This window comes from Cyrtonyx montezumae, unplaced genomic scaffold, assembly GCF_038088225.1.
Source record: "Cyrtonyx montezumae isolate F1298 unplaced genomic scaffold, pur_monq_1.0 scaffold_88, whole genome shotgun sequence".
NCBI lineage: Eukaryota > Metazoa > Chordata > Aves > Galliformes > Odontophoridae > Cyrtonyx > Cyrtonyx montezumae.
Window position 1 is genome coordinate 54,428 of NW_027072098.1, and position 23,177 is coordinate 77,604.

Here is a 23,177-nt window from a genome sequence, read left to right on the forward strand (position 1 = left end):
CCCACACTCCTCACCCCGCATCCAGCAGCAACAACAACAGCCAAGGGAGGGGGAGATGGGGGGAGTGCAGGGCCAGGCTGAGTCATGGCCCCACCCGGCCCTGTCTGTGGCTCAGCCCTATGGCCCTATATGGTACTGTCATGCAGACCCATAGCCTTGAGGCTCTATCCTATAGCAAACCCCTGCAGAGCAGCTCAGTAGCCTGGCCCCACAGCCAACTCCGTAGTGCAAAATCCAAACTTGTAGTGGATTCCATGTTCACTGTGCCCACTGAAGGATGTGGGACAAACAGCACCGTAGTAACTGGGAATACTGGGAGCAGGCAGTCAGTGGGAACGTTGGAAGCTCTGGGGCAAACAGCTCTGTGGTTACTGGGAGCTGTAGAGCAGGTGGCACTAACTTATGGGGAGCACTGGGGTCGTTGGGACAGGTAGCACTGTACTTACTGGGAATATTGGGAATACTGGAACAGGGGCACTATGGTTATTGGAAGCCACTGGACAGGTCGCAGGTACTTATAGGGAGCACTGGAAGCTGTGGGGCAGGCAGAGCTGGGGTTCCTGGGGGTGCTGGTTGTGGCTGTGCTGTGTTCCTGAGATCACTGGTGCAGGCAGTGTTGGATTGCTGGTACAGATGGCACAGAGATACTGGGGGCACTAGGATGAGCCATGTTGTGTTACTGGGAGCACTGGGATCACGAGGACAGGCAGTGCTGGGTCATTGGGAGTGCTATGGGCTGCAGCCCCCCCCACATCCCCCCACGCGTTGTGTCACTGCTCTGCTATGGCAGCTGGACCCCACATCTGGCTGCACCGCCCAGATGTTTGGTTGCCGCAGCGACCGCCGCCTGTAAACACATCACGGCCCCTCTGGGTCCGCCTGGTCCTGCTCAGCCCAGGGTGGAGGGCCCCGCTTGGAACAGGGGGAGTCCATTTCCTTTCACTCCTCAGGGAGGTGGTCCCCACATCCCCTGATGCTCAGCGTGTGGACATCACGCACCTCGTTGGGTCTGGCTGTATTCTGCTCTGGTTCTGGCTCACTGTGTCCTGGAGCTGCCTGCTGTCCAGCCCACAGGTGCCGTGGCCATGCCGTGAGCTCAGCGCTGGCCCTGCTCCCATCCCGGGGCTATGAAAGGCCCTGAGCCGCCCCGGAGCCCTCAGTGCCGCGCTGCCGCCCGCCGAGCCGGGCCTGGCCCAGCAGAACCTGACAGAACCCAGCCGGGCTGAACAGGGCTGAGGTGAGCTGAACTGGGCTAGGTCAGGCTGAGCAGAACTGGTCAGAGCTGAGCCAAGCTAAACTGGGTTGAACCAAACCAGTCAGACCCAACTGGGTGCAACTGGGTTCACCTGAACCCGACTGGTCCAGTTCCAAGCCCCACCCCATAGGTTGCATCCCCATCCCTGGGAGCAGATCTGGTACTGGGAAAGTACCAGGGTGTGTGTGTGTGGGGGGGGGGGGGGGGGGAGGAGGAGTGGGATGATATGGGGCTGCTGGGAAACTGGGGTTACTGAAGGAGCTGGCTGGTGTTGCTGGTGCTACTGGTGCTGCTGGAGCTGCTGAAGTTAGTAGAGTTGCTAGTTAGGGGAGCTGCTGGGATTACTGCTGTTGCTGGAATTGCTGGGGTTACTAATGCTGCTGTAGTGACTGGAATTGTTGAAGTTACTGGAAGAATTGGCTTGCTGGTGCTGCTGGAGTTGCTGGTCTCGCTGGTGTTGCTGTTGCTTCTGGTGTCAGTGGAATTATTGCGCTGTTGTTTATTGGAACTCCCGATGTTGTTTGTGTTCCTGATGGTACTGGTGTTGCTGAGCAGTTGAAGGGCAGGGTTCCTGGAGTTACTGGAGTTCATATGCAACGCTGGGGGGGGTGAGGGAGGGGGGAATGTGAAGCTACTGGACTCAGTGGGAACTGGTATGACTGGAGTTCACCTGGCAGCACTGGGGCCACCCGCAGCCCCAGCTCCCTATGGGGCCCTCAGAGTCTGGGGGAGGGGTGACAAAGATGGGGGATGGGTGCAACCCCACGGTGTCTGTGTGCCCTGTGTGGGACCCATGTGAGGTGCCCGTGTCGCTGCCATCTGTCCTCTCCTTGCAGGACCATGGCCCCAGGGCTGCCGCTGCTGCTGTTGGCGCTGGCACTTCGGAGGGCGCAGGGGAATGCAGGAACATCCCCCGGTCCTCCCCCCGTCCCTCCAGAGCTCCCCTGTGGGGCAGAGGTGCTGGAGGCGGTGCTGGGACGGCTGCGGGCACTGGAGGGAGAAGTGCGGGCACTGCAGGGGCAGTGTGGGGACAGCCTAGGGCCCCAGGCTGGCACAGGTATGGGGGGGAGGAGGGAGGAACTGGGGACACGGAGGGTGTGGGAGCTGCGGGGGAACAGGAGGGATATGGAGGATGTGTTGGGGAGAATGGGAGATACGGGTTGTATAGGGGCGTATGAGGGATGTGGGGGAGCAGTGGGGGACTTGAGGGACGTGGTGGGGAGAGTGTGGGGATATAGACACGAGGAATATGGGGATGCTTGTGGGGGACATGGGAGGTATGTAGGAGATGTGAATGTGGGGACATGGACTATAGGATGATACATAGTAATGTGGGTTAAGTGAGAAACATGGGTGACATGGACTGGGAAACACGGGGGGATGTGGGGGTGTGGAAGTATGGGGGACGTGTGGGATGTGGTGGGGGCATAAGGAGGATATGGGGGGTACTTGTGGGACATAGTGACCTGTGGGGAGTACATGAGGGACTTATGGGGAGACACGGAGGAGTCAAAGGGATGCACATGGCACATGGGGACCCTGCTCATCCCCACAGGGAGCACAGCGGCACGGGGGCTGTGTGACACCCCTGGGGCCGGGGGCTGCTGTGGGTGCCGCCTGGGGGATGGTCTCCCGTGTCCTGCACCCCGCTGTCCCCTCGACTGCAGTGATCAGGGCCGTTGTCGGGCCGGCCGCTGCCACTGTTTTGAAGGCTTCACTGGACCATTCTGTGCTACCCCTGTCTGCCCTCCTGGCCGTGGCGGGCCCCACTGTGCCCTCGGTACGTCCCACCTATCCCCAGGCATCCATACCTGCCCCAAGCCCACTGCTCCCTTGTCACCTGGTCCTGATGCCACCTCTGTGTACACTTGTCTGTCCCCTGGTTTTCTTTGCTGTCCCCCAGTGCTGTTCCAGTGTCTCTATCCCAGTGCTTTCGGTTGTCCCAGATCACTCCAGTGCCCTGAGTGTCCCTGTATCCTGGTGTCCCTGTGGTTTAGGTGCTTTTGTTCCTTGGAAACTCCCTCTCTGTGTCCCTGTCCCTGGGTCCCCTGTCCTGTCGTGTCCCCACCCCACATGTACTCCATGCCCTGGTGCACTCAAGTTGTCCCTACCCCATATGTTCCCTGTATCCTGGTGTCTTCATGGCTTTGGGCACCCTTGTTCCTTGGAAACTCCCTCCATGTCCTCATATTGTCCCTATCCCTTTGGTCCACTGTCCTGTGGTGTCCTCATGCCATGACTGCTTCATGCTGTGGGGCCACCTCCCATCTGGGCTCTTTCCCTGCAGAGATTCCCTCAGTGACACCACGCCTGGCTGCGCGCAACCAGACGTCCTTCCGTGTTACCTGGCCGCGGCCAGCCATGCCTGTGGATGGCTACGAGGTGGCTGTCATCCCCATGGTGAGCTGGAGACAGGGATAGCAATGAGGACATATCCTCAGCACAGCCATGTCCCAGTACAGTGACTCCAGCATTGTCCCATTCTGCCCCATTTGGAGACACCTCTATAGTGTCCTCATTGTGTCCCCAGTATGTCTATTGTCTTCAGGCTGCCCCATTGCAGCATGACTCAGAAGTGAGGGCATCCCCTCATTGCATGCCTCGTGTACAGGATTAGCTGTGGTGGTGTCACCCATCTGCTGCTTGTTCCCAGCACATCTCTGTCACATCTGTGGCCACCCTTCTGTTGCACAGCATAGGAACAGTGATACATCTACACTGTGTCCCTAAGACATCTCCCAGCTCTAGGAAAAGCTGTTGGCTGTGGCCACCTGCCTAGTTCAGGAAGTCTTCAGAACGTTTTTGACATGTTCTTTGTCTCCAGGATGAGCCAGCAGCGCTGACCACCCACGAGCTGCCTGGCTCTGTTGTCACCTTTGAGGTAACGGGGCTGACACCTGGACAAGCTTTTGAGATCTTCATCCAGGCCCAGAGGGAGCAGCATCTCGGGGCACCGGGCACCCTGCGTGTCCGCACCCGTATGTGCCACCTGCTGTGGGACAGACATGGGGACAGCAGGAATATGGGGGTGGCAGGGGCATGGGGATAGCAAGGGGGACAGAAGAGGCATAGGCGCAGGAGTGATGTGGAGAGGAGGATGGGGGCAATAAATATGGGGACAGCATCACAGAGATGAGAACAAGCATAGCACAGAGACAAGCATGGGGACAGGGATAATGCAAGCACGGGGATAGGGGCATCATGGGTATGGGATCTGAGGTGAGGACAGGGATGGGTGGGCAGGGACAAGCATGGAAATGAGGATGGAAAGGGGGCGAGGACAGGGATAGGAATGTCACAGCTAGAGAGATGGAGGAACAGGCATGGGGATAGGGATGTGACTGGAAGAAGACATGGGGCTGGGATGGGTACTGGAATGGGAGTGGGGTGGTGTCTGCGGTGGTGTCTGCATCCTGTTTGTCCCCATGTGTCTTTATTGTCCCTATGGCTCTGTGAGTCCACATGCTCTTGTCTGTCCTGCAGAAGTCTGTGTGTCAGCAGTCTGCCCCTGTGGGTCCATATGTCCCCCTGGGCCTGTCCGTCTACATCTAACCCCATGGGGCCGTGTTTCCCTTGGGCTCATCAGTTCACTTGAGGCCTTGTGTCACTGCAGGTCCGTGTGATCCCAGTTTGTCCCCGTGAGTCATTGTGTCCGGGTGTTTCCCTGTGTGTTCCTCTGTTCCCATTTGTCTGCTCCAGTTTGTCCCACATGTCTGGATGTCTCTAAGCTCTCCCTATGGTTACCCAGTGTCCACAGTCTGCCCCTGGGCATCTGTTTGTTATACTCTGTACCTGTGTCCATCCATCCCCATGTCCCTGGGCTGTGGTAGATGAGGGATTTTGGTGACAGGCTAGTGACCCCAGTCCCCTTTGTTTTCACAGTGCTTGCCCAGTCACGCCCCACCCATGGGGGGTCACAGGGCACCCCTACATTTCTGGCATCTCCAGTGGCCCCAGTGTCACCATCAGCCCAAGGGTCTCCAGCATCCCCTCGGTCCCCAGGATCACTGGGGTCCTTGGGGTCACCGGCATCACCAACATCTCCAAGGACACAGACATCCCCACTGTCCCCTAGGTCACAAGCGTCCCTGAGGTCCCTAGTGTCACCAGAGTCATCAGCAGTACGAACTTCCCTGGAATCCCCAAGGTCGCCAGTATCCCCACATTCCTCAGAATCCCCAGCATTCCCAAGGTCACCAGCATCCCCACGTTCCCCAGAGTCCCCAAGGTCACCCACACCCCCACATTCCCCACCATCCCCAGCATCCCCTGTGTCCTCAGTGCTCCCAAACGTCCCATCTCTGCATGAGCTGGGAGTCAAGCTTTCTTCCTACAATGGGTCCTTGCTGCAGCGTCTGGAAAGCCATCTCCGGGCCACGGATTTCCCACTTCGAGGCAACCAGACAGTACCCACAGTGGCCCGTGCCATCCTCTCCTACCTGCTTCGCCGCAGCCCAGCCTCACTGCGTTACCAATTCCTCCACCACCTCCAGCAGAGTCCCCACCCCAAACCCCAGGTGTTGCCAGGGGCTGCTGGTGAGGCCCTCGTGGACCTGGATGGGCTGCGGGGTCATGCAGAAACTATAGTGATCCGCTATCAGCTGCTGGAGGAACCAGAGGGGGAGAAGGGGGAGCTGAGGGTGCCAGGGGATACTGCGGTGGCCCGGGTGCCAGGGCTGGTGCCAGGGGCTATATACCGTGTGGAAGTGCATGGTGTGGTGCGGGGTCATGTCTCCAAGTCCTACACATCCCTGGTGACAGCAGGTAGGTGACGGGGATGGGGATGGGGACAGTGTTACTTGGTGGTATCTGATGACCCCACACTGCTCATTGGGTTACAGGGCTAGGTGACACCAGTGAGCCTCCACCAGGATGGGAGAACCTGTATGAGACAGAGGTGACTGAGCCCCAGGGGGCCATGGCCAAAGCAGGTAACCCCATAATGGTGGCAATGGTGGCACTGGGGTAGTTCAGGTGTACACCAGCACTTAGTATCCAGGTTGGTGTGCTGGATGGATGAAGGAGTGGATAGAGGGATGAAGGGAAGAACAGGTGGAAGGTTGAGTGCAGGATGGGTTGATGCAATGATATTTATACCTCACATCATGTCATGACTGTTGCAGCCCCATCAGAGGAGGAACCACCACCACAGCCCCGCTTGGGCACACTCACAGTCTCCCATGTGACTCCAAGCACTGTCCAGCTGGAATGGAGTGTGCTTGAGGGCACCTTTGACTCCTTCACGGTGCAGTACAGGGATGCACAAGGACAGACACGGGCTCTTGCTGTGGACGGTGTGTCGCGCACAGTGACTGTGCCCGGGCTGTTGCCATCCCGCCGCTACAAGTTCAACCTGTATGGGGTGTGGGGGCGGAAGCGCATTGGTTTTATCTCCACAGATGCTGTCACAGGTGAGGTTGCTGTGAGCTCCATCAGTGTCCACCTTAGACTGCTACATGGAATCTTTGACCTTGGGAGACATGGGAACACATTTTGGCACATGATTGGTTGCTCTGTGTGTGGGGTCAGATGGCTGGAGAGCTAAAAGGGTGGAAAGCTGGATGGCAGCATGAGTGGCTCGTTGGATGGGTAATTTTGCAGATGGGGGGACAGATGGGGGCAAACAAAAGAATGGAAAATGGATATTTGGGTGAGTGGCGAAAATGTGTGTGTGGATGAATAAAAGTAGCAAAATTGTAGGCGTATGGCAGTCAAAATTAGCTGGCAAAAAAAGATAATTAAGTAGAAGAGAATGGATTTAAAAAATGGAGAAAATGTAAGATAGCTGCCTGAGCTGAGTGACTAATGGGTGATCAGATGGGTGTATGCACAGACAGATAAACAGATTGCCTCCTGTGCGTATTGCGTTGTTTCCATTAAAGCTTCAGCAAAACCAAAGAAAGAATTATCATCCCAGCCACGACTGGGGAAGCTCACAGTGTCCAACATCAGCCCTGACTCTGTCCAGCTGGAATGGAGCGTTCCCGAGGGCACCTTTGACTCCTTCACGGTGCAGTACAAGGATGCACAAGGCCAGCTGCAGGTGATGCCCGTGGATGGTGGCTCACGCACTGTGACTGTGCCCGGGCTGTCTCCATCTCGCCGCTACAAGTTCAACCTGTATGGGGTGAGGGGGCAGAAACAGCTGGGCCCCATCTCCACTGATGCTGTCACAGGTGAGGATGCTCTGTGCCCCATCCATGTCCTCTTGCTGATGGTGGGTTTCCCATGTTGCAGGAGACTTTCAAGGGCAATTCTTGGTGACTGTCATCTTGATATTAAGTGAAACATTTTCTTGGTGGTGAATGGGAAAGCCTGAAGGGATTGGGAGCATGCAGGACTGGTGGAAGCAGGGAATAAGGATGCCTGATAATTACTGTGGGATGAATGTGTGCATGGAAACACATATCTTCAGAGGATACTTGTACAATTAGGTGACTGTTTGGTTACTGGGTGAATAGATGGAGAGTTTGATGAAAGGATTATTTTACTGTGGTTTCCTCCCTTTGTACTGCAGCTCCAGTACAGGAGAAACTGCCATCCCAGCCACAGCTGGGAGAGCTGACAACATCTCATGTCAGCCCTGACTCTGTCCAGCTGGAATGGAGTGTCCCTGATGGCACCTTTGACTCCTTCACGGTGCAGTACAAGGATGCACAAGGCCAGCCGCAGGTGCTGCCCGTGGATGGTGGCTCACACACTGTGACTGTGCCCGGGCTGTCACCCTCCCACCACTACAAGTTCAACCTGTATGGGATGTGGGGGCGAAAACGGCTGGGCCCCATCTCCACTGATGCTGTCACAGGTGAGGAGCCCTGGGTGCTACACTGCTCTTGGCTTTGAAACTGGTGCATAGCAGGAGCCCTGCAATGTCCTGTCCTGCTGACTGAGTTGTTAAAAGAGATGGAACTGGCGCCCTCCTGTGGCAAAGACTGGAAATGAATGAAGGGAGCGTGCAGGATTGGAGGCAGTAGGGGATAGAGATTAGTGGTGTGGTTTTTATTACATGGATGGGTGGATGAAAGGTTATTTGGGTTGGTGGATAAAAGAGTACTGAGGACAAATGGATGGCTGGTTGCATGCCTGGTCAGAGGTTGAATACATTTTTAGTTGGCTGTGTGGACATTTAATTTGTGCTGCAGCTCCAGCTCTAGCAGCAGTGGAACCGCCATCCCAGCCACAGCTGGGTGAGCTGACAGCGTCCCATGTCAGCTCTGACTCCATCCAGCTGGAATGGAGTGTCTCTGAGGGCGCCTTTGACTCCTTCACGGTGCAGTACAAGGATGCACAAGGCCAGCCGCAGGTGCTGCCCGTGGATGGTGGCTCACACACTGTGACTGTGCCCGGGCTGTCTCCATCTCGCCGCTACAAGTTCAACCTGTATGGGATGTGGGGGCGAAAACGGCTGGGCCCCATCTCCACTGATGCTGTCACAGGTGAGGATGCTGTGTGCCACATCCATGTCCATTTGTTGTCAGTGCAGTTTGTGTGTGGCAGGAGACTTACAGGGCCACTTGTGGTGACAGTCCTCTTGATAGCAAAAGAAACGTTTTCTTGGTGGAGAATCAGAAAGCCGGAAGGCACGGGAGAATGCTTGACTGGAGGGTAAATGAAATATGTATTGACTGATAATTATTAATGGGTGGGTGGGTGGATGGATGGATGGATGGATGGATGGATGGTTAGAATGGTGCAAGGATAACATTTGCAACTCTGAACAAAGACAAATGGTTAGGTACATTATTGATTCTTAATAGAATTAATGGAGAGATGAATAGATTGCTTTCACTGTGGTTTCCTGCCTTTTCATTACAGCTGCAACTTCAGCACAAAAGGAACCACCATTGCAGCCACAGCTGGGAGAGCTGACAGCATCCCATGCCAGCTCTGACTCCATCCAGCTGGAATGGAGTGTCCCTGAGGGCGCCTTTGACTCCTTCACGGTGCAGTACAAGGATGCACAAGGCCAGCCGCAGGTGCTGCCCGTGGATGGTGGCTCACGCACTGTGACTGTGCCCAGGCTGTCTCCATCCCGCCGCTACAAGTTCAACCTGTATGGGATGTGGGGACGGAAACGGCTGGGCCCCATCTCCACTGATGCCGTCACAGGTGAGGATGATGTGTGCCCCATCAATGTCCTCTTGCTGATGGTGAGTTTCTCATGTGGCAGGATACTTTCAAGGGCAATTCCTGGTGACTGTTGTCTAGATAGCAAATGAAATATTTTGCTGGTGGTGAATGAGAAAGCCTGAAGGGATGGGAGGCTTAAGGATTTGAGGAGGAATGGAGCGTGGAATGATTGACAGTTACTTAGGGATAGATGTTGTGGTGCATGGTGTTTCAGAGTGCATGATTGAGAGCATGGAATGATTGACAGTTACTTAGGGATAGATGTTGTGGTGCATGTTTCAGAGTGCTGCTGAAAGTTTAGATGAGTGTTCAGATTGTTGTTGAATAGACTGAGAATTGGGTGAGAATATTCTCTTACTTTGGTTTCCTCCCTCGTCATGCAACTGCAGCTCCAGTAGAGGAGGAGCTGCCATGGCAGCCACAGCTGGGTGAGCTGACAGCGTCCCATGCCAGCTCTGACTCCGTCCAGCTGGAATGGAGCATCCCCAAGGGCGCCTTTGACTCCTTCATGGTGCAGTACAAGGATGCACAAGGCCAGCCGCAGGTGCTGCCCGTGGATGGTGGCTCACGCACTGTGACTGTGCCTGGGCTGTCTCCATCCCACCAGTACAAGTTCAACCTGTATGGGATGTGGGGGCGAAAACGGCTGGGCCCCATCTCCACTGATGCTGTCACAGGTAAGGAAGCTGTGTGCCCCATCCATGTCCTCTTGCTGATGGTGGGCTTCCTGTGTGGCAGGAGAATTTCAAGGGCAAATCCTGGTGACTGTTGTCTGGATAGCAAATGAAACATTTTCTTGGTGGAGAATGGGAAAGCCTGAAGAGATGGGAGCCATAAGTATTGGAGGAGGAATGGAGCGTGGAATGATTGATAATTACTGTGGGATGGATGTTTGGGTGCATGGATACTTAGGTCATCACAGTGCTGCTGAATGGTTAGATGAATGTTCAGATTGTTGCTGGATAAATTGAGAACTGGGTGAGAGGATACTTTCACTGTGGCTTTCACCCTGTGTAATGCAGCTCCTGCTCCAGCAATAGATGAACCGCCATCTCAGCCACGGCTGGGTGAGCTGATAGCATCCCACATCAGGCCTGACTCCATCCAGCTGGAATGGAGCATTCCCGAGGGCACCTTTGACTCCTTCACGGTGCAGTACAAGGATGCACAAGGCCAGCCGCAGGTGCTGCCCGTGGATGGTGGCTCACGCACTGTGACTGTGCCTGGGTTGTCTCCATCTCGCCGCTACAAGTTCAACCTGTATGGGATGTGGGGGCGAAAACGACTGGGCCCCATCTCCACTGATGTCGTCACAGGTGAGGAGCCCTAGGTACTGCACAGCTGTTGACCGTGAAGTGGGCTCATAGCATGAGCCCTGCAATAACATGTCCTGCTGACTGAAATGTTTGAAGAGATGGATATGGCGCCCTCCTGTGGCAAAGACTGGGAATGAATGAAGGGATGGAAGCATGCACGATTGGAGGGAGTAGGGGCTAGTGATCAGTGTTGTGGTATTTGCTACATGGATATGTGGATGGTAGGCTGTTTAGGTTTGTGAATTACTGAGTACTGAGCACAGGTGCATGGTTATTTTCATGTCTGGTAAGTGGTTGATTACATTTTTAGTTGGCTGCTTGTACACTTACTTTGTACTATATCTGCAGCTCCAGCAACAGAGAAACCGCCATCCCAGCCACAGTTGGGTGAGCTGACAGTGTCCCACATCAGCTCCAACTCTGTCCAGCTGGAATGGAGTGTCCCTGATGGCGCCTTTGACTCCTTCACGGTTCAGTACAAGGATGCACAAGGCCAGCCACAGGTGCTGCCTGTGGATGGTGGCTCACGCACTGTGACTGTGCCCGGGCTGTCTGCATCTCGCCGCTACAAGTTCAACCTGTATGGGATGTGGGGGCGAAAACGGCTGGGCCCCATCTCCACTGATGCCGTCACAGGTGAGGTGCCCTCTGTAATGCACAGCTGTTGGGTTTGAACTGGGCTCATAGCATGAGCCCTGCAATGGCCTGTCCTGCTGACTGGGTTGTCAAGAGCTGGAAATGGCGCCCTCCTGTGGCAACGACTGGGAATGAATGGAGGGATGGAAGCATGCAGGATTGGTGGAACTAGGGGCTAGTGATCAGTGGTGTGGTTTTTGCTACATGGATATGTGGATGGTAGGTTGTTTGGGGAGTGCATGGATTACTGAGTTCAGGTGCATGGGTGCATGCCTGGTGAGTTGTTGAACATATTTTTAGTTGGCTGTGTGGACATTTAATTTGTACTGCAGCTGCAGCTCCAGCAACAGAGGAACCACCATCTCAGCCACAGCTGGGAGAGCTGACAGTGTCCCATGTCAGCCCTGACTCCGTCCAACTCGAATGGAGTATTCCCAAGGGCACCGTTGACTCCTTCACGGTGCAGTACAAGGATGCTCAAGGCCAGCCGCAGGTGATGCCCGTGGATGGTGGCTCACGCACTGTGACTGTGCCCGGGCTGTCTCCATCCCGCCGCTACAAATTCAACCTGTATGGGATGTGGGGGCAGGAGAAACTGGGCCCCATCTCCACTGATGCCATCACAGGTGAGCATCCCTAGGTGCCACACTGCTCTTGGCCTTGAAATTGGCGCATTGCAGGAGCCCTGCAGTGGCCTGTCCTGATGACTGAGTTTTTAAAGGTGTAGGAAATGGGACCCTCCTGTGGCAAAGTCTGGGAAAGAATGAAGGGATCTGTGCATGCAGGATTGGAGGGAATAAGGGATAGAGATCAGTTGTGAGGTTTTCTGTTGCATGGATGCGTGGATGGTAGGTAGTTTAGGTTGGTGAATAACTGTGTTCTGTGGACAGGTGGATGGTTGGTTGCACGCCTGGTCAGTAGTTGAATACATTTTTAGTTGTTTGCGTGTACACTTACTTTGTGCTGCAGCTTCAGATCCAGCCACTGATGAGCCACCATCACAGCCACAGCTCGGAGAGCTGACAGCGTCCCACGTCAGCTCTGACTCCGTCCAGCTGGAATGGAGCATCCCTGAGGGCACCTTTGACTCCTTCACGGTGCAGTACAAGGATGCACAAGGCCAGCCGCAGGTGCTGCCCATGGATGGTGGCTCACGCACTGTGACTGTGCCCGGGCTGTCTGCATCTCGCCGCTACAAGTTCAACCTGTATGGGATGTGGGGGCGAAAACGGCTGGGCCCCATCTCCACTGATGCTGTCACAGGTGTGGACGCTGTGTGCCGCATCCATGTCCTTTTCTTGTCAGTGCAGTGTGTGGCAAGAGCCCTGCAACGGCCTGTCCCAGTGACCTATGTCTTGATAGCAAATGAAACATCTTGGTGGTAAATGGGAAAGCCTGAAAGGATGGCAGCACATGAGATTAGGGGAAAAGAGGAATATAGTTTGATTGATTTTTATGGACGGAAGGATACATGTATGGATGGTAGGATAGGTGGATGGATGGAATATTGGATAGAATGGTACATGCTTAACATTTCCATCTCAGTGCAAAGATGGATTTTATGTAATTGTTGATTCACTGTTGAAAGAATGAAGGGGCGATTGGGTGAATGCTTTCATTTTGGTTTCCTCCATGTTTATTGCAGCTCCAGCACAGGAGAAACCACCACACCAGCCTCGGCTGGGGGATCTGACAACATCCCACATCAGCACTGACTCTGTCAAGCTGGAATGGAGTGTCCCTGAGGGCACCTTTGACTCCTTCACGGTGCAGTACAAGGATGCACAAGGCCAGCCGCAGGTGCTGCCCGTGGATGGTGGCTCACACACTGTGACTGTGTCCGGTCTGTCACCCTCCCACCGCTACAAGTTCAACCTGTATGGGATGTGGGGGCGAAAACGGCTGGGCCCCATCTCCACTGATGCTGTCACAGGTAAGGAAGCCGTGTGCCCCTTCCATGTCCTCTTGCTGATGGTGGGTTTCCCGTGTGGCAGGAGAATTTCAAGGGCAATTCCTGGTGACTGTTGTCTGGATAGCAAATGAAACATTTTCTTGGTGGAGAATGGGAAAGCCTGAAGAGATGGGAGCCATAAGTATTGGAGGAGGAATGGAGCGTGGAATGATGGATAATTACTGTGGGATGGATGTTTGGGTGCATGGATACTTAGGTCATCACAGTGCTGCTGAAAGGTTAGATGAATGTTCAGGTTGTTGTTGAATAGGCTGAGAATTTGGTGAGAGGATTCTTTCACTGTGGCTTCCATCCTGTATATTGCAGCTCCTGCTCCAGCAACAGAGGAACCACCATCCCAGCCACGGCTGGGTGAGCTGATAGCATCCCACATCAGGCCGGACTCCATCCAGCTGGAATGGAGCATCCCTGAGGGCACCTTTGACTCCTTCACGGTGCAGTACAAGGATGCACAAGGCCAGCCGCAGGTGCTGCCCGTGGATGGTGGCTCACGCACTGTGACTGTGCCTGGGCTGTCTCCATCTCGCCGCTACAAGTTTAACCTGTATGGGATGTGGGGGCAGGAGCAACTGGGCCCCATCTCCACTGATGCCATCACAGGTGAGGATCCCTAGGTGCCACACTGCTCTTGGCCTTGAAATTGGCGCATAGCAGGAGTCCTGCAGTGGCCTGTCCTGATGACTGAGTTCTTAAAGGTGTAGGAAATGGGACCCTCCTGTGGCAAAGTCTGGGAATGAATGAAGAGATCTGTGCATGCAGGATTGGAGGGAGTAAGGGATAGTGATCAGTTGTGAGGTTTTCTGTTGCATGGATGCGTGGATGGTAGGTAGTTTAGGTTGGTGAATAACTGTGTTCTGTGGACAGGTGGATGGTTGGTTGCACTCCTGGTCAGTAGTTGAATACATTTTTAGTTGTTTGCGTGTGCACTTACTTTGTGCTGCAGCTCCAGATCCAGCCACTGATGAGCCACCATCACAGCCACAGCTGGGAGAGCTGACAGTGTCCCACGTCAGCCCTGACTCTGTCCAGCTGGAATGGAGCATTCCCGAGGGCACCTTTGACTCCTTCACGGTGCAGTACAAGGATGCACAAGGCCAGCCGCAGGTGCTGCCCGTGGATGGTGGCTCACGCACTGTGACTGTGCCCGGGCTGTCTGCATCTCGCCGCTACAAGTTCAACCTGTATGGGGTGAGGGGGCAGAAACAGCTGGGCCCCATCTCCACTGATGCTGTCACAGGTGAGGATGCTCTGTGCCCCATCCATGTCCTCTTGCTGATGGTGGGTTTCCCATGTTGCAGGAGACTTTCAAGGGCAATTCTTGGTGACTGTCATCTTGATATTAAGTGAAACATTTTCTTGGTGGTGAATGGGAAAGCCTGAAGGGATTGGGAGCATGCAGGACTGGTGGAAGCAGGGAATAAGGATGCCTGATAATTACTGTGGGATGAATGTGTGCATGGAAACACATAACTTCATAGGATACCTGTACAATTAGGTGACTGTTTGGTTACTGGGTGAATAGATGGAGAGTTTGATGAAAGGATTATTTTACTGTGGTTTCCTCCCTTTGTACTGCAGCTCCAGTACAGGAGAAACTGCCATCCCAGCCACAGCTGGGAGAGCTGACAACATCTCATGTCAGCCCTGACTCTGTCCAGCTGGAATGGAGCATCCCCAAGGGCACCTTTGACTCCTTCACGGTGCAGTACAAGGATGCACAAGGCCAGCCGCAGGTGCTGCCCGTGGATGGTGGCTCACGCACTGTGACTGTGCCCGGGCTGTCTGCATCTCGCCGCTACAAGTTCAACCTGTATGGGATGTGGGGGCGAAAACGGCTGGGCCCCATCTCCACTGACGCTGTCACAGGTGAGGACGCTGTGTGCCGCATCCATGTCCTTTTCTTGTCAATGCAGTGTGTGGCAAGAGCCCTGCAACGGCCTGTCCCAGTGACCTATGTCTTGATAGCAAATGAAACATCTTGGTGGTGAATGGGAAAGCCTGAAAGGATGGCAGCACATGAGATTAGGGGAAAAGAGGAATACAGTTTGATTGATTTTTATGGACGGAAGGATACATGTATGGATGGTAGGATAGGTGGATGGATGGAATATTGGATAGAATGGTACATGCTTAACATTTCCATCTCAGTGCAAAGATGGATTTTATGTAATTGTTGATTCACTGTTGAAAGAATGAAGGGGCGATTGGGTGAATGCTTTCATTTTGGTCTCCTCCATGTTTATTGCAGCTCCAGCACAGGAGAAACCACCACACCAGCCTCGGCTGGGGAATCTGACAGCATCCCACATCAGCACTGACTCCGTCCAGCTGGAATGGAGTGTCCCTGAGGGCACCTTTGACTCCTTCACGGTGCAGTACAAGGATGCACAAGGCCAGCCGCAGGTGCTGCCCATGGATGGTGGCTCACACACTGTGACTGTGTCCGGTCTGTCACCCTCCCACCGCTACAAGTTCAACCTGTATGGGATGTGGGGGCGAAAACGGCTGGGCCCCATCTCCACTGATGCTGTCACAGGTAAGGAAGCCGTGTGCCCCTTCCATGTCCTCTTGCTGATGGTGGGTTTCCCGTGTGGCAGGAGAATTTCAAGGGCAAATCCTGGTGACTGTTGTCTGGATAGCAAATGAAACATTTTCTTGGTGGAGAATGGGAAAGCCTGAAGAGATGGGAGCCATAAGTATTGGAGGAGGAATGGAGCGTGGAATGATTGATAATTACTGTAGGATGGATGTTTGGGTGCATGGATACTTAGGTCATCACAGTGCTGCTGAAAGGTTAGATGAATGTTCAGATTGTTGTTGAATAGACTGAGAATTTGGTGAGAGGATTCTTTCACTGTGGCTTCCATCCTGTATATTGCAGCTCCTGCTCCAGCAACAGAGGAACCACCATCCCAGCCACGGCTGGGTGAGCTGATAGCATCCCACATCAGGCCGGACTCCATCCAGCTGGAATGGAGCATCCCTGAGGGCACCTTTGACTCCTTCACGGTGCAGTACAAGGATGCACAAGGCCAGCCGCAGGTGCTGCCCGTGGATGGTGGCTCACGCACTGTGACTGTGCCCGGGCTGTCACCATCTCGCCGCTACAAGTTCAACCTGTATGGGATGTGGGGGCAGGAGCAACTGGGCCCCATCTCCACTGATGCCATCACAGGTGAGGATCCCTAGGTGCCACACTGCTCTTGGCCTTGAAATTGGCGCATAGCAGGAGCCCTGCAGTGGCCTGTCCTGATGACTGAGTTCTTAAAGGTCTAGGAAATGGGACCCTCCTGTGGCAAAGTCTGGGAATGAATGAAGAGATCTGTGCATGCAGGATTGGAGGGAGTAAGGGATAGTGATCAGTTGTGAGATTTTCTGTTGCATGGATGCGTGGATGGTAGGTTGTTTAGGTTGGTGAATAACTTTGTTCTGTGGACAGGTGGATGGTTGGTTGCACTCCTGGTCAGTAGTTGAATACATTTTTAGTTGGTTGCGTGTACACTTACTTTGTGCTGCAGCTCCAGATCCAGCCACTGATGAGCCACCATCACAGCCACAGCTGGGAGAGCTGACAGTGTCCCATGTCAGCTCTGACTCCGTCCAGCTGGAATGGAGCATCCCCGAGGGCGCCTTTGACTCCTTCACGGTGCAGTACAAGGATGCACAAGGCCAGCCACAGGTGCTGCCCGTGGATGGTGGCTCACACACTGTGACTGTGCCCGGGCTGTCACCATCTCGCCGCTACAAGTTCAACCTGTATGGGATGTGGGGGCGAAAACGGCTGGGCCCCATCTCCACTGATGCTGTCACAGGTAAGGAAGCCGTGTGCCCCTTCCATGTCCTCTTGCTGATGGTGGCTTTCCCGTGGTGGCAGGGGAATTTCAAGGGCAAATCCTGGTGACTGTTGTCTGGATAGCAAATGAAACATTTTCTTGGTGGAGAATGGGAAAGCCTGAAGAGATGGGAGCCATAAGTATTGGAGGAGGAATGGAGCGTGGAATGATTGATAATTACTGTGGGATGGATGTTTGGGTGCATGGATACTTAGGTCATCACAGTGCTGCTGAAAGGTTAGATGAATGTTCAGGTTGTTGTTGAATAGACTGAGAATTTGGTGAGAGGATTCTTTCACTGTGGCTTTCACCCTGTGTAATGCAGCTCCTGCTCCAACAACGGAGATATGGCCATCCCAGCCACGGCTGGGTGAGCTGATAGCATCCCACGTCAGCTCTGACTCCGTCCAGCTGGAATGGAGCATCCCCAAGGGCACCTTTGACTCCTTCACGGTGCAGTACAAGGATGCACAAGGCCAGCTGCAGGTGCTGCCCGTGGATGGTGGCTCACGCACTGTGACTGTGCCCGGGCTGTCTGCATCTCGCCGCTACAAGTTCAACCTGTATGGGATGTGGGGGCGAAAACGGCTGGGCCCCATCTCCACTGATGCTGTCACAGGTGAGGGGAGGATTTGGCACCCCTTGTCTCAGGGTTTGCAGCTGATGCAAATTTTACCCTGTGAGTTGCTGGGATCTTGAACCCCTTGGAGTATGGGTGCAGTTGCTAGGAGAATTTTTCAGGGATTGATCCTTTGATCTATGCATACGATTATGAATAGACAGATGGGTTGAGCATGTTGTGCAAAGATAACTTTGTGGCTGCTGGGGCATTTTTCTGTGTGGGTGTTTGGCTTAATTTAAGAATAGATGAATGGTTGAAGAATGGATAATAAGGTCCTTGGTGGACTGGCACAATGTACGGATATGTACACAGAGGAATGAGTTAATTATTGGGTAAATTATTGTGTCCCATCCTGATGGGCTGAACAAGCAATTGGATAAATGCAAATACAAATGAATGGATAACAGGATGGAGGGAATCCTTTTGTCAGTAGTGGGAGTGTAACCAGGTTGGATGGAAGTCTGAAAGGATGGCTGTTGGGTTAGATGGTTCAAGCTGCTGTTTCTAAAACAGCTGGGTGGTAAAAAGGAACAAGGAGAGGGTCAACAGGTGAAAATCTGTTTGGCTGTGACAGATGGACAGGAGTATATTTTTTTTCCAATTTTGGGCCTTCTGTGTTACAGCTGCAGAAGAAATGGAGGAGGAACAACAGTTGCAGCCAGGCCTGGGGGAGCTGACAGCATCCCATGTCAGCCCCAACTCTGTCCAGCTGGAATGGAGTATCCCTAGGGGTTCCTTTGACTCTTTCACGGTGCAGTACATAGATGTGCAAGGCCAGCCACAGGTGCTGCCCATGGATGGTGACTCACGCACAGTGACTGTGTCTGGTTTGCTGCCGTCCCACCCTTACAAGTTCAACCTGTACGGAATGTGGGGGCAGACACGTCTGGGCCCCATCTCCACTGACATCATCACAGGTGAGGACCCCTGGGTGCTGCTCTGCTCTGAGCCCTCCATGGCAGGAGCCGTGCAATGGCCTGGTGAATATGCTCTTAAAGGAGACGAAAATGGGACCCTCCTGTGGCAAATTCTGGGAGTGTTTGAAGGGATGGGAGCATGCAGGATTAGAGGAGGAATGGAATAAGGAATGATTGATAATTACTGTGGGATGGAGGGAGGATCAGATGCATGTAAGGGTGCATGGTTACGTATATCTTCAGAGCACAGCTGGATGGTTAGATGGATGTTTAGATCGTTGGTGAATACATGGATTGTTGAGTGTGAGGTTTACTTCGCTGTGGCTTCCCTGCTCTGTATTGCAGCTCCTGCTCCAGCACAGGAGCAACCGCGATCCCAGCCACGTCTGGGGCAGCTGACTGCATCCCACATCAGCCCCGACTCCGTCCAGCTGGAATGGAGCATCCCTGAGGGCACCTTTGACTCCTTCACGGTGCAGTACAAGGATGCACAAGGCCAGCCGCAGGTGCTGCCCGTGGATGGTGGCTCACGCACTGTGACTGTGCCCGGTCTGTCACCCTCCCACCACTACAAGTTCAACCTGTATGGGATGTGGGGGCGAAAACGGCTGGGCCCCATCTCCACTGATGCCATCACAGGTGAGGGCAGAATTGGCTCTGGGTTTGCAGCTGATACAAATTCTAACTGGGAACTTTTATCCTCTGGCCACGGGAATGGCTGATGTGTGCCCACTGTAGGGAATGATCCGTTACTCCGTGCGTGTTGGTATGAAAGGACCGACAGGGACTGATTGCATTTGTGGCTGCTGAGATGAGGTTGTGGCTGACTGAGCTGTTGAGTGCTTGGATGGATGGATGGATCCTTGCATGGAGAGCTTTGAGTTCCTACGTCCTTGCCTCAGTGTATAGGGTCTATTGCAGGTGTGTGTGCAGGGTCAGCTTGCTTTTTGTTGGCAGTGGGTACCTCACTTGAGCTCTACTGAGGTTTTCTTGGAGGGAGGGATGGATGGATCATCAGTGTTGCACTGCCTTCTAAACTACAGAAGTTCTTTTAAGGCACTCCAATGCTCCCTGTCTGTGGGTGCCCTGTGGATGGGGTCACTGGGATAATACAGTGGGGTGGAGCCCAGGGCAGTGTCTTTGCAGTCAGCAGGCACTGTAGGGGTGAGTAGGGATCTCTAGAGGCCTTAGGGATTCCGAAGGGAGTGAATGGGAGAGTGTAGGAGGTCCACTGGTTGCTGTGGCCTCAGTGCCCTACGTCTCTTCCCAGGTTCCCCAGGAACTCTATGGGTGGGAACACTGTGGCCCCGCAGTGCTCAGCTGCACTGGGCACCTCCTCACACACCCCCCGATGGCTACGACCTCACCTATGGACCCCCTGGTGGCCCCATGAAGGTTTGACTCCACATCCTCCTGTCTCCCTCAACTTCCCAGGGGGCCTCAACATCTCCTGGGGTATTACCTCAGTATTTCTATGGGGATCCCAGTAACCATCTAAGGCCACTCTACAACCCTGGTGTGACCCTAGGACTTCTCCTGGGATAGTGAATGGCACCCCTGAGGACCCCAGTACTCCTCTGGAACCCCAGAGAACATCACTCACCCCTTTGGGGACCCCACTATTCCTTGTGGGAGCCCAATACCCTTGTGGAGATTCAGATCTCCCCTCAAGGATCCCAGTATCTCTCTCAGGGCCCAAATAACCTCCTTGGGGACCCTGATTTACTCTGCTCCCACCCTGGGAAACCCATAAGCCCCCAAGCACCCTAAGAACACCACTGCAGCCCACAATCCCTCAAGGTCCCCAGTACTCCTTTTACATCACTCCCATCCTCAACCAGCCCCTTCATGCCACCTGGAAACCTAAACAACCCCCCCCCCCAGTGCCCCTTAGGAACCCTTGTAACAGCCCAATAACCCTCCCACATTTCCCCCCCCAGACACTGCAGCTGTCCCCAGAGGCAACATCCAAGGAGCTGTGGGGCCTGGAGCCCATGGAACACTATAGGGTGCAGCTGCGGGGCCGGGGGCTGGAGCCCCTTGAGACCACATTTGACACCCGTGAGCTGGGAAAGGGGGTCCTGTGGGGTGGGAGGGGGCACCCACATGTCAGGGCACTTGGGTGGGGGACTTGGGTGCTTTGGGGTGAGAGGGATGCATGGGTGCTGGGTCCCGAAGTAGGGAGTGGGGGGTGGGTTACCCAGAAACCTGCATCCTTGGGTGGGGGGCTCTGGGGGTTTCCAAGTACCAAAATAATGAGAGGCTCCCTCGATAGAGGGGTTCTGAGGTGGGGGGACACCAGGGTGGCCTGTAGTCCCTTGGTAGGTGAACAGGGACAGCCCACAGGTGGGGGGCACTGACACTGTGCCCTGTCTCCTCAGCGCCCCTTCCCCACCCACACCCCCGGGATTGTGCTGAGGAGCAGCTCAATGGGCCAGGGCCTTCACGAGAGGTTCTCATCTTCGTCGGGGGCGACCAGCGGCCACTGCGCGTCTTCTGTGACATGGAGAGCGATGGGGGCGGATGGCTGGTGGGCCTGGGGGCAAGGAGGGATGTGGGAGGGACTAGGAGGAGGGTGGTGGGCAATGGGGGTGTCACTGGAGGGGCTGGTGGGCTTCATGGTGGCCATTGTAGGGGATGAGTTGGCAATAGAGGAGTCCTGTGGAGCAATTGGGAGTATTTGGGGTATATGGGAAGGTTGGAAGGTTCTGTGTGGCTTAAGGGGGATGTTGGGGGGGGGGGGAGATGTGGGGGAGGTTAGTGAGAGGATCTCATGGGGCAACTGGGGTAGTTCTGGGAACTGCAGGCAATTCCAATGTTCCTATGAGACTCATGTAGCCCTGTACTAACTATGGGGATGCCAGTAACCCCCTGGAACTGTAAATGGGGGAGCACCCAGGGAGCAATGGGGATGGGGGGGGCTGTGGTGGACGTGGGAAGGACAATAAGAGGTTCTTAAGACGCAGTGTTGGGGGTTCAGGGGGAAGTAATTGGCAGTCTGGGGACAGTGGTGGGGTCTGGGGGCGGTTCTCACCTCCCACCCCCAAAGGTGTTCCAGCGCCGCATGGATGGAGGCACCAACTTCTGGAGGGGGTGGGAGGAGTACGTCCGCGGCTTCGGGAATGTCTCCGGGGAGTTCTGGCTGGGTGAGGACCCCAAAACGGGGAAGCTTGAGGTCTGGGGGTGGGGGGAGGTGGGAAGGGGACAGTGAACAATGACACCCAAGGTGGGGATGGCTGACTGCTGCAGGACGTGGGGCAGAAACCGCACTGGGATGTGGTGTGGGATCCCAGATGGGTGTGTGCGGTGTGGGGCAGGAGCCCGGGTGAAGCTGTAGCGTGAGGATGATGATGACAGCTGTGGGATGTGGGGCAGGGAATGCGGCGCTGCACACGCTGACATCCATGGGGCCCACGGAGCTGCGCATAGACCTCCGGACGCCGTCCGACAGCGCCTTCGCCCATTATCGGGATTTCGCCGTCGGTGGTCCTGAGGACGATTTCCGCCTCCATCTCGGGACCTACAGTGGCACAGCCGGTGTGTGGGGTGTGGCCCCAGCTGTGGGGCAGTGGGGGTCCTGGGAGGTATTAAAGGTTACCGTGATCCATGGGGGTGCTCCTGGGGATACCTGGAGGGGGAAGGTCCCTTTGCCCGTGATGAGGGGTCTTTGAGATCATAGAGCCGTTGGGGACTCCTAGGGATCCCCTGACCATGGGGAGACCCTGAGTGTTCCTGGGGGGCTCTGCCCCACGGTATGGTCTCTATAAGGATGTGGGAGTCCCTGGGGCTCTGATTCCTGGGTGGTTGTCCTGGAGGGCTCTCCTTAGGTGCCCCCATAACACTGCTGTGGGTTCCACAGGGGATGCGCTGTCCTACCACGCTGGGAGCCCCTTCTCCACACGGGACCACGACCCCCGGGGCCGCCCCCGGCCCTGTGCTGTCGCCTACACCGGAGCCTGGTGGTACCGCAACTGCCACTATGCCAACCTCAACGGGCGCTATGGGGTGCCCTACGACCACCAGGCATGGCTATGGGGCTGTTTTGGCAATGGGGGCTGTAAAGGGGTCTGAAGAAATTAAGGGGTCTATGGAGGCATAGAAACAACACACTGGGAGGGGATGGAATCGTAGCGGGGCTGTAGGGATCATACGAGGTAAGTATGGAGGGACATAAAGAGGTCTATGGGAACTTACAAACACCCCCATGGGACAGGGTCAGTATGGGGTTGAGGGGGAGAGCACCCCACACACAATCCCCCTACTAAATGAGTATGGGGTCCCATACAAGTCATAGAAGCTGGAGCAAGGGAGGGGGTACTTTGGGGCCCCTGGCCAGCTTACAGGGATCTATAGGGCCACTGTAGGTTGCCTATAGGGCATGACCGGTTCCCCCCTCCATCTCTGCAGGGCATCAACTGGTTCCCCTGGAAGGGCTTCGAGTACTCCATCCCCTTCACAGAGATGAAGCTGCGGCCGCAGCGCGACTGAGAGCACCA

General features: G+C 54.9%; 1 protein-coding gene across 1 annotated transcript; it reads left to right on the forward strand.

Moving 5' to 3' along the window:
• Positions 1-461: 461 nt before the first annotated feature.
• Positions 462-23,169, forward strand: LOC136059841 (tenascin-X-like). Its single transcript, XM_065753992.1, is given in 35 exon segments — positions 462-1,237; positions 2,092-2,312; positions 2,811-3,035; positions 3,543-3,655; positions 4,080-4,233; positions 5,138-6,019; positions 6,097-6,186; positions 6,379-6,666; positions 7,138-7,431; positions 7,773-8,060; positions 8,398-8,691; positions 9,071-9,364; positions 9,775-10,142; positions 10,144-10,311; positions 10,371-10,701; positions 11,050-11,337; positions 11,670-11,963; positions 12,307-12,600; positions 12,983-13,270; positions 13,616-13,909; positions 14,253-14,546; positions 14,888-15,175; positions 15,558-15,845; positions 16,191-16,484; positions 16,834-17,121; positions 17,468-17,761; positions 18,388-18,681; positions 19,027-19,320; positions 19,952-20,076; positions 20,622-20,742; positions 21,063-21,211; positions 21,731-21,827; positions 22,057-22,218; positions 22,541-22,704; positions 23,089-23,169. Coding segments are annotated over 35 exon segments (8,811 nt in total). The 5' UTR covers positions 462-1,127.
• Positions 23,170-23,177: the final 8 nt, after the last annotated feature.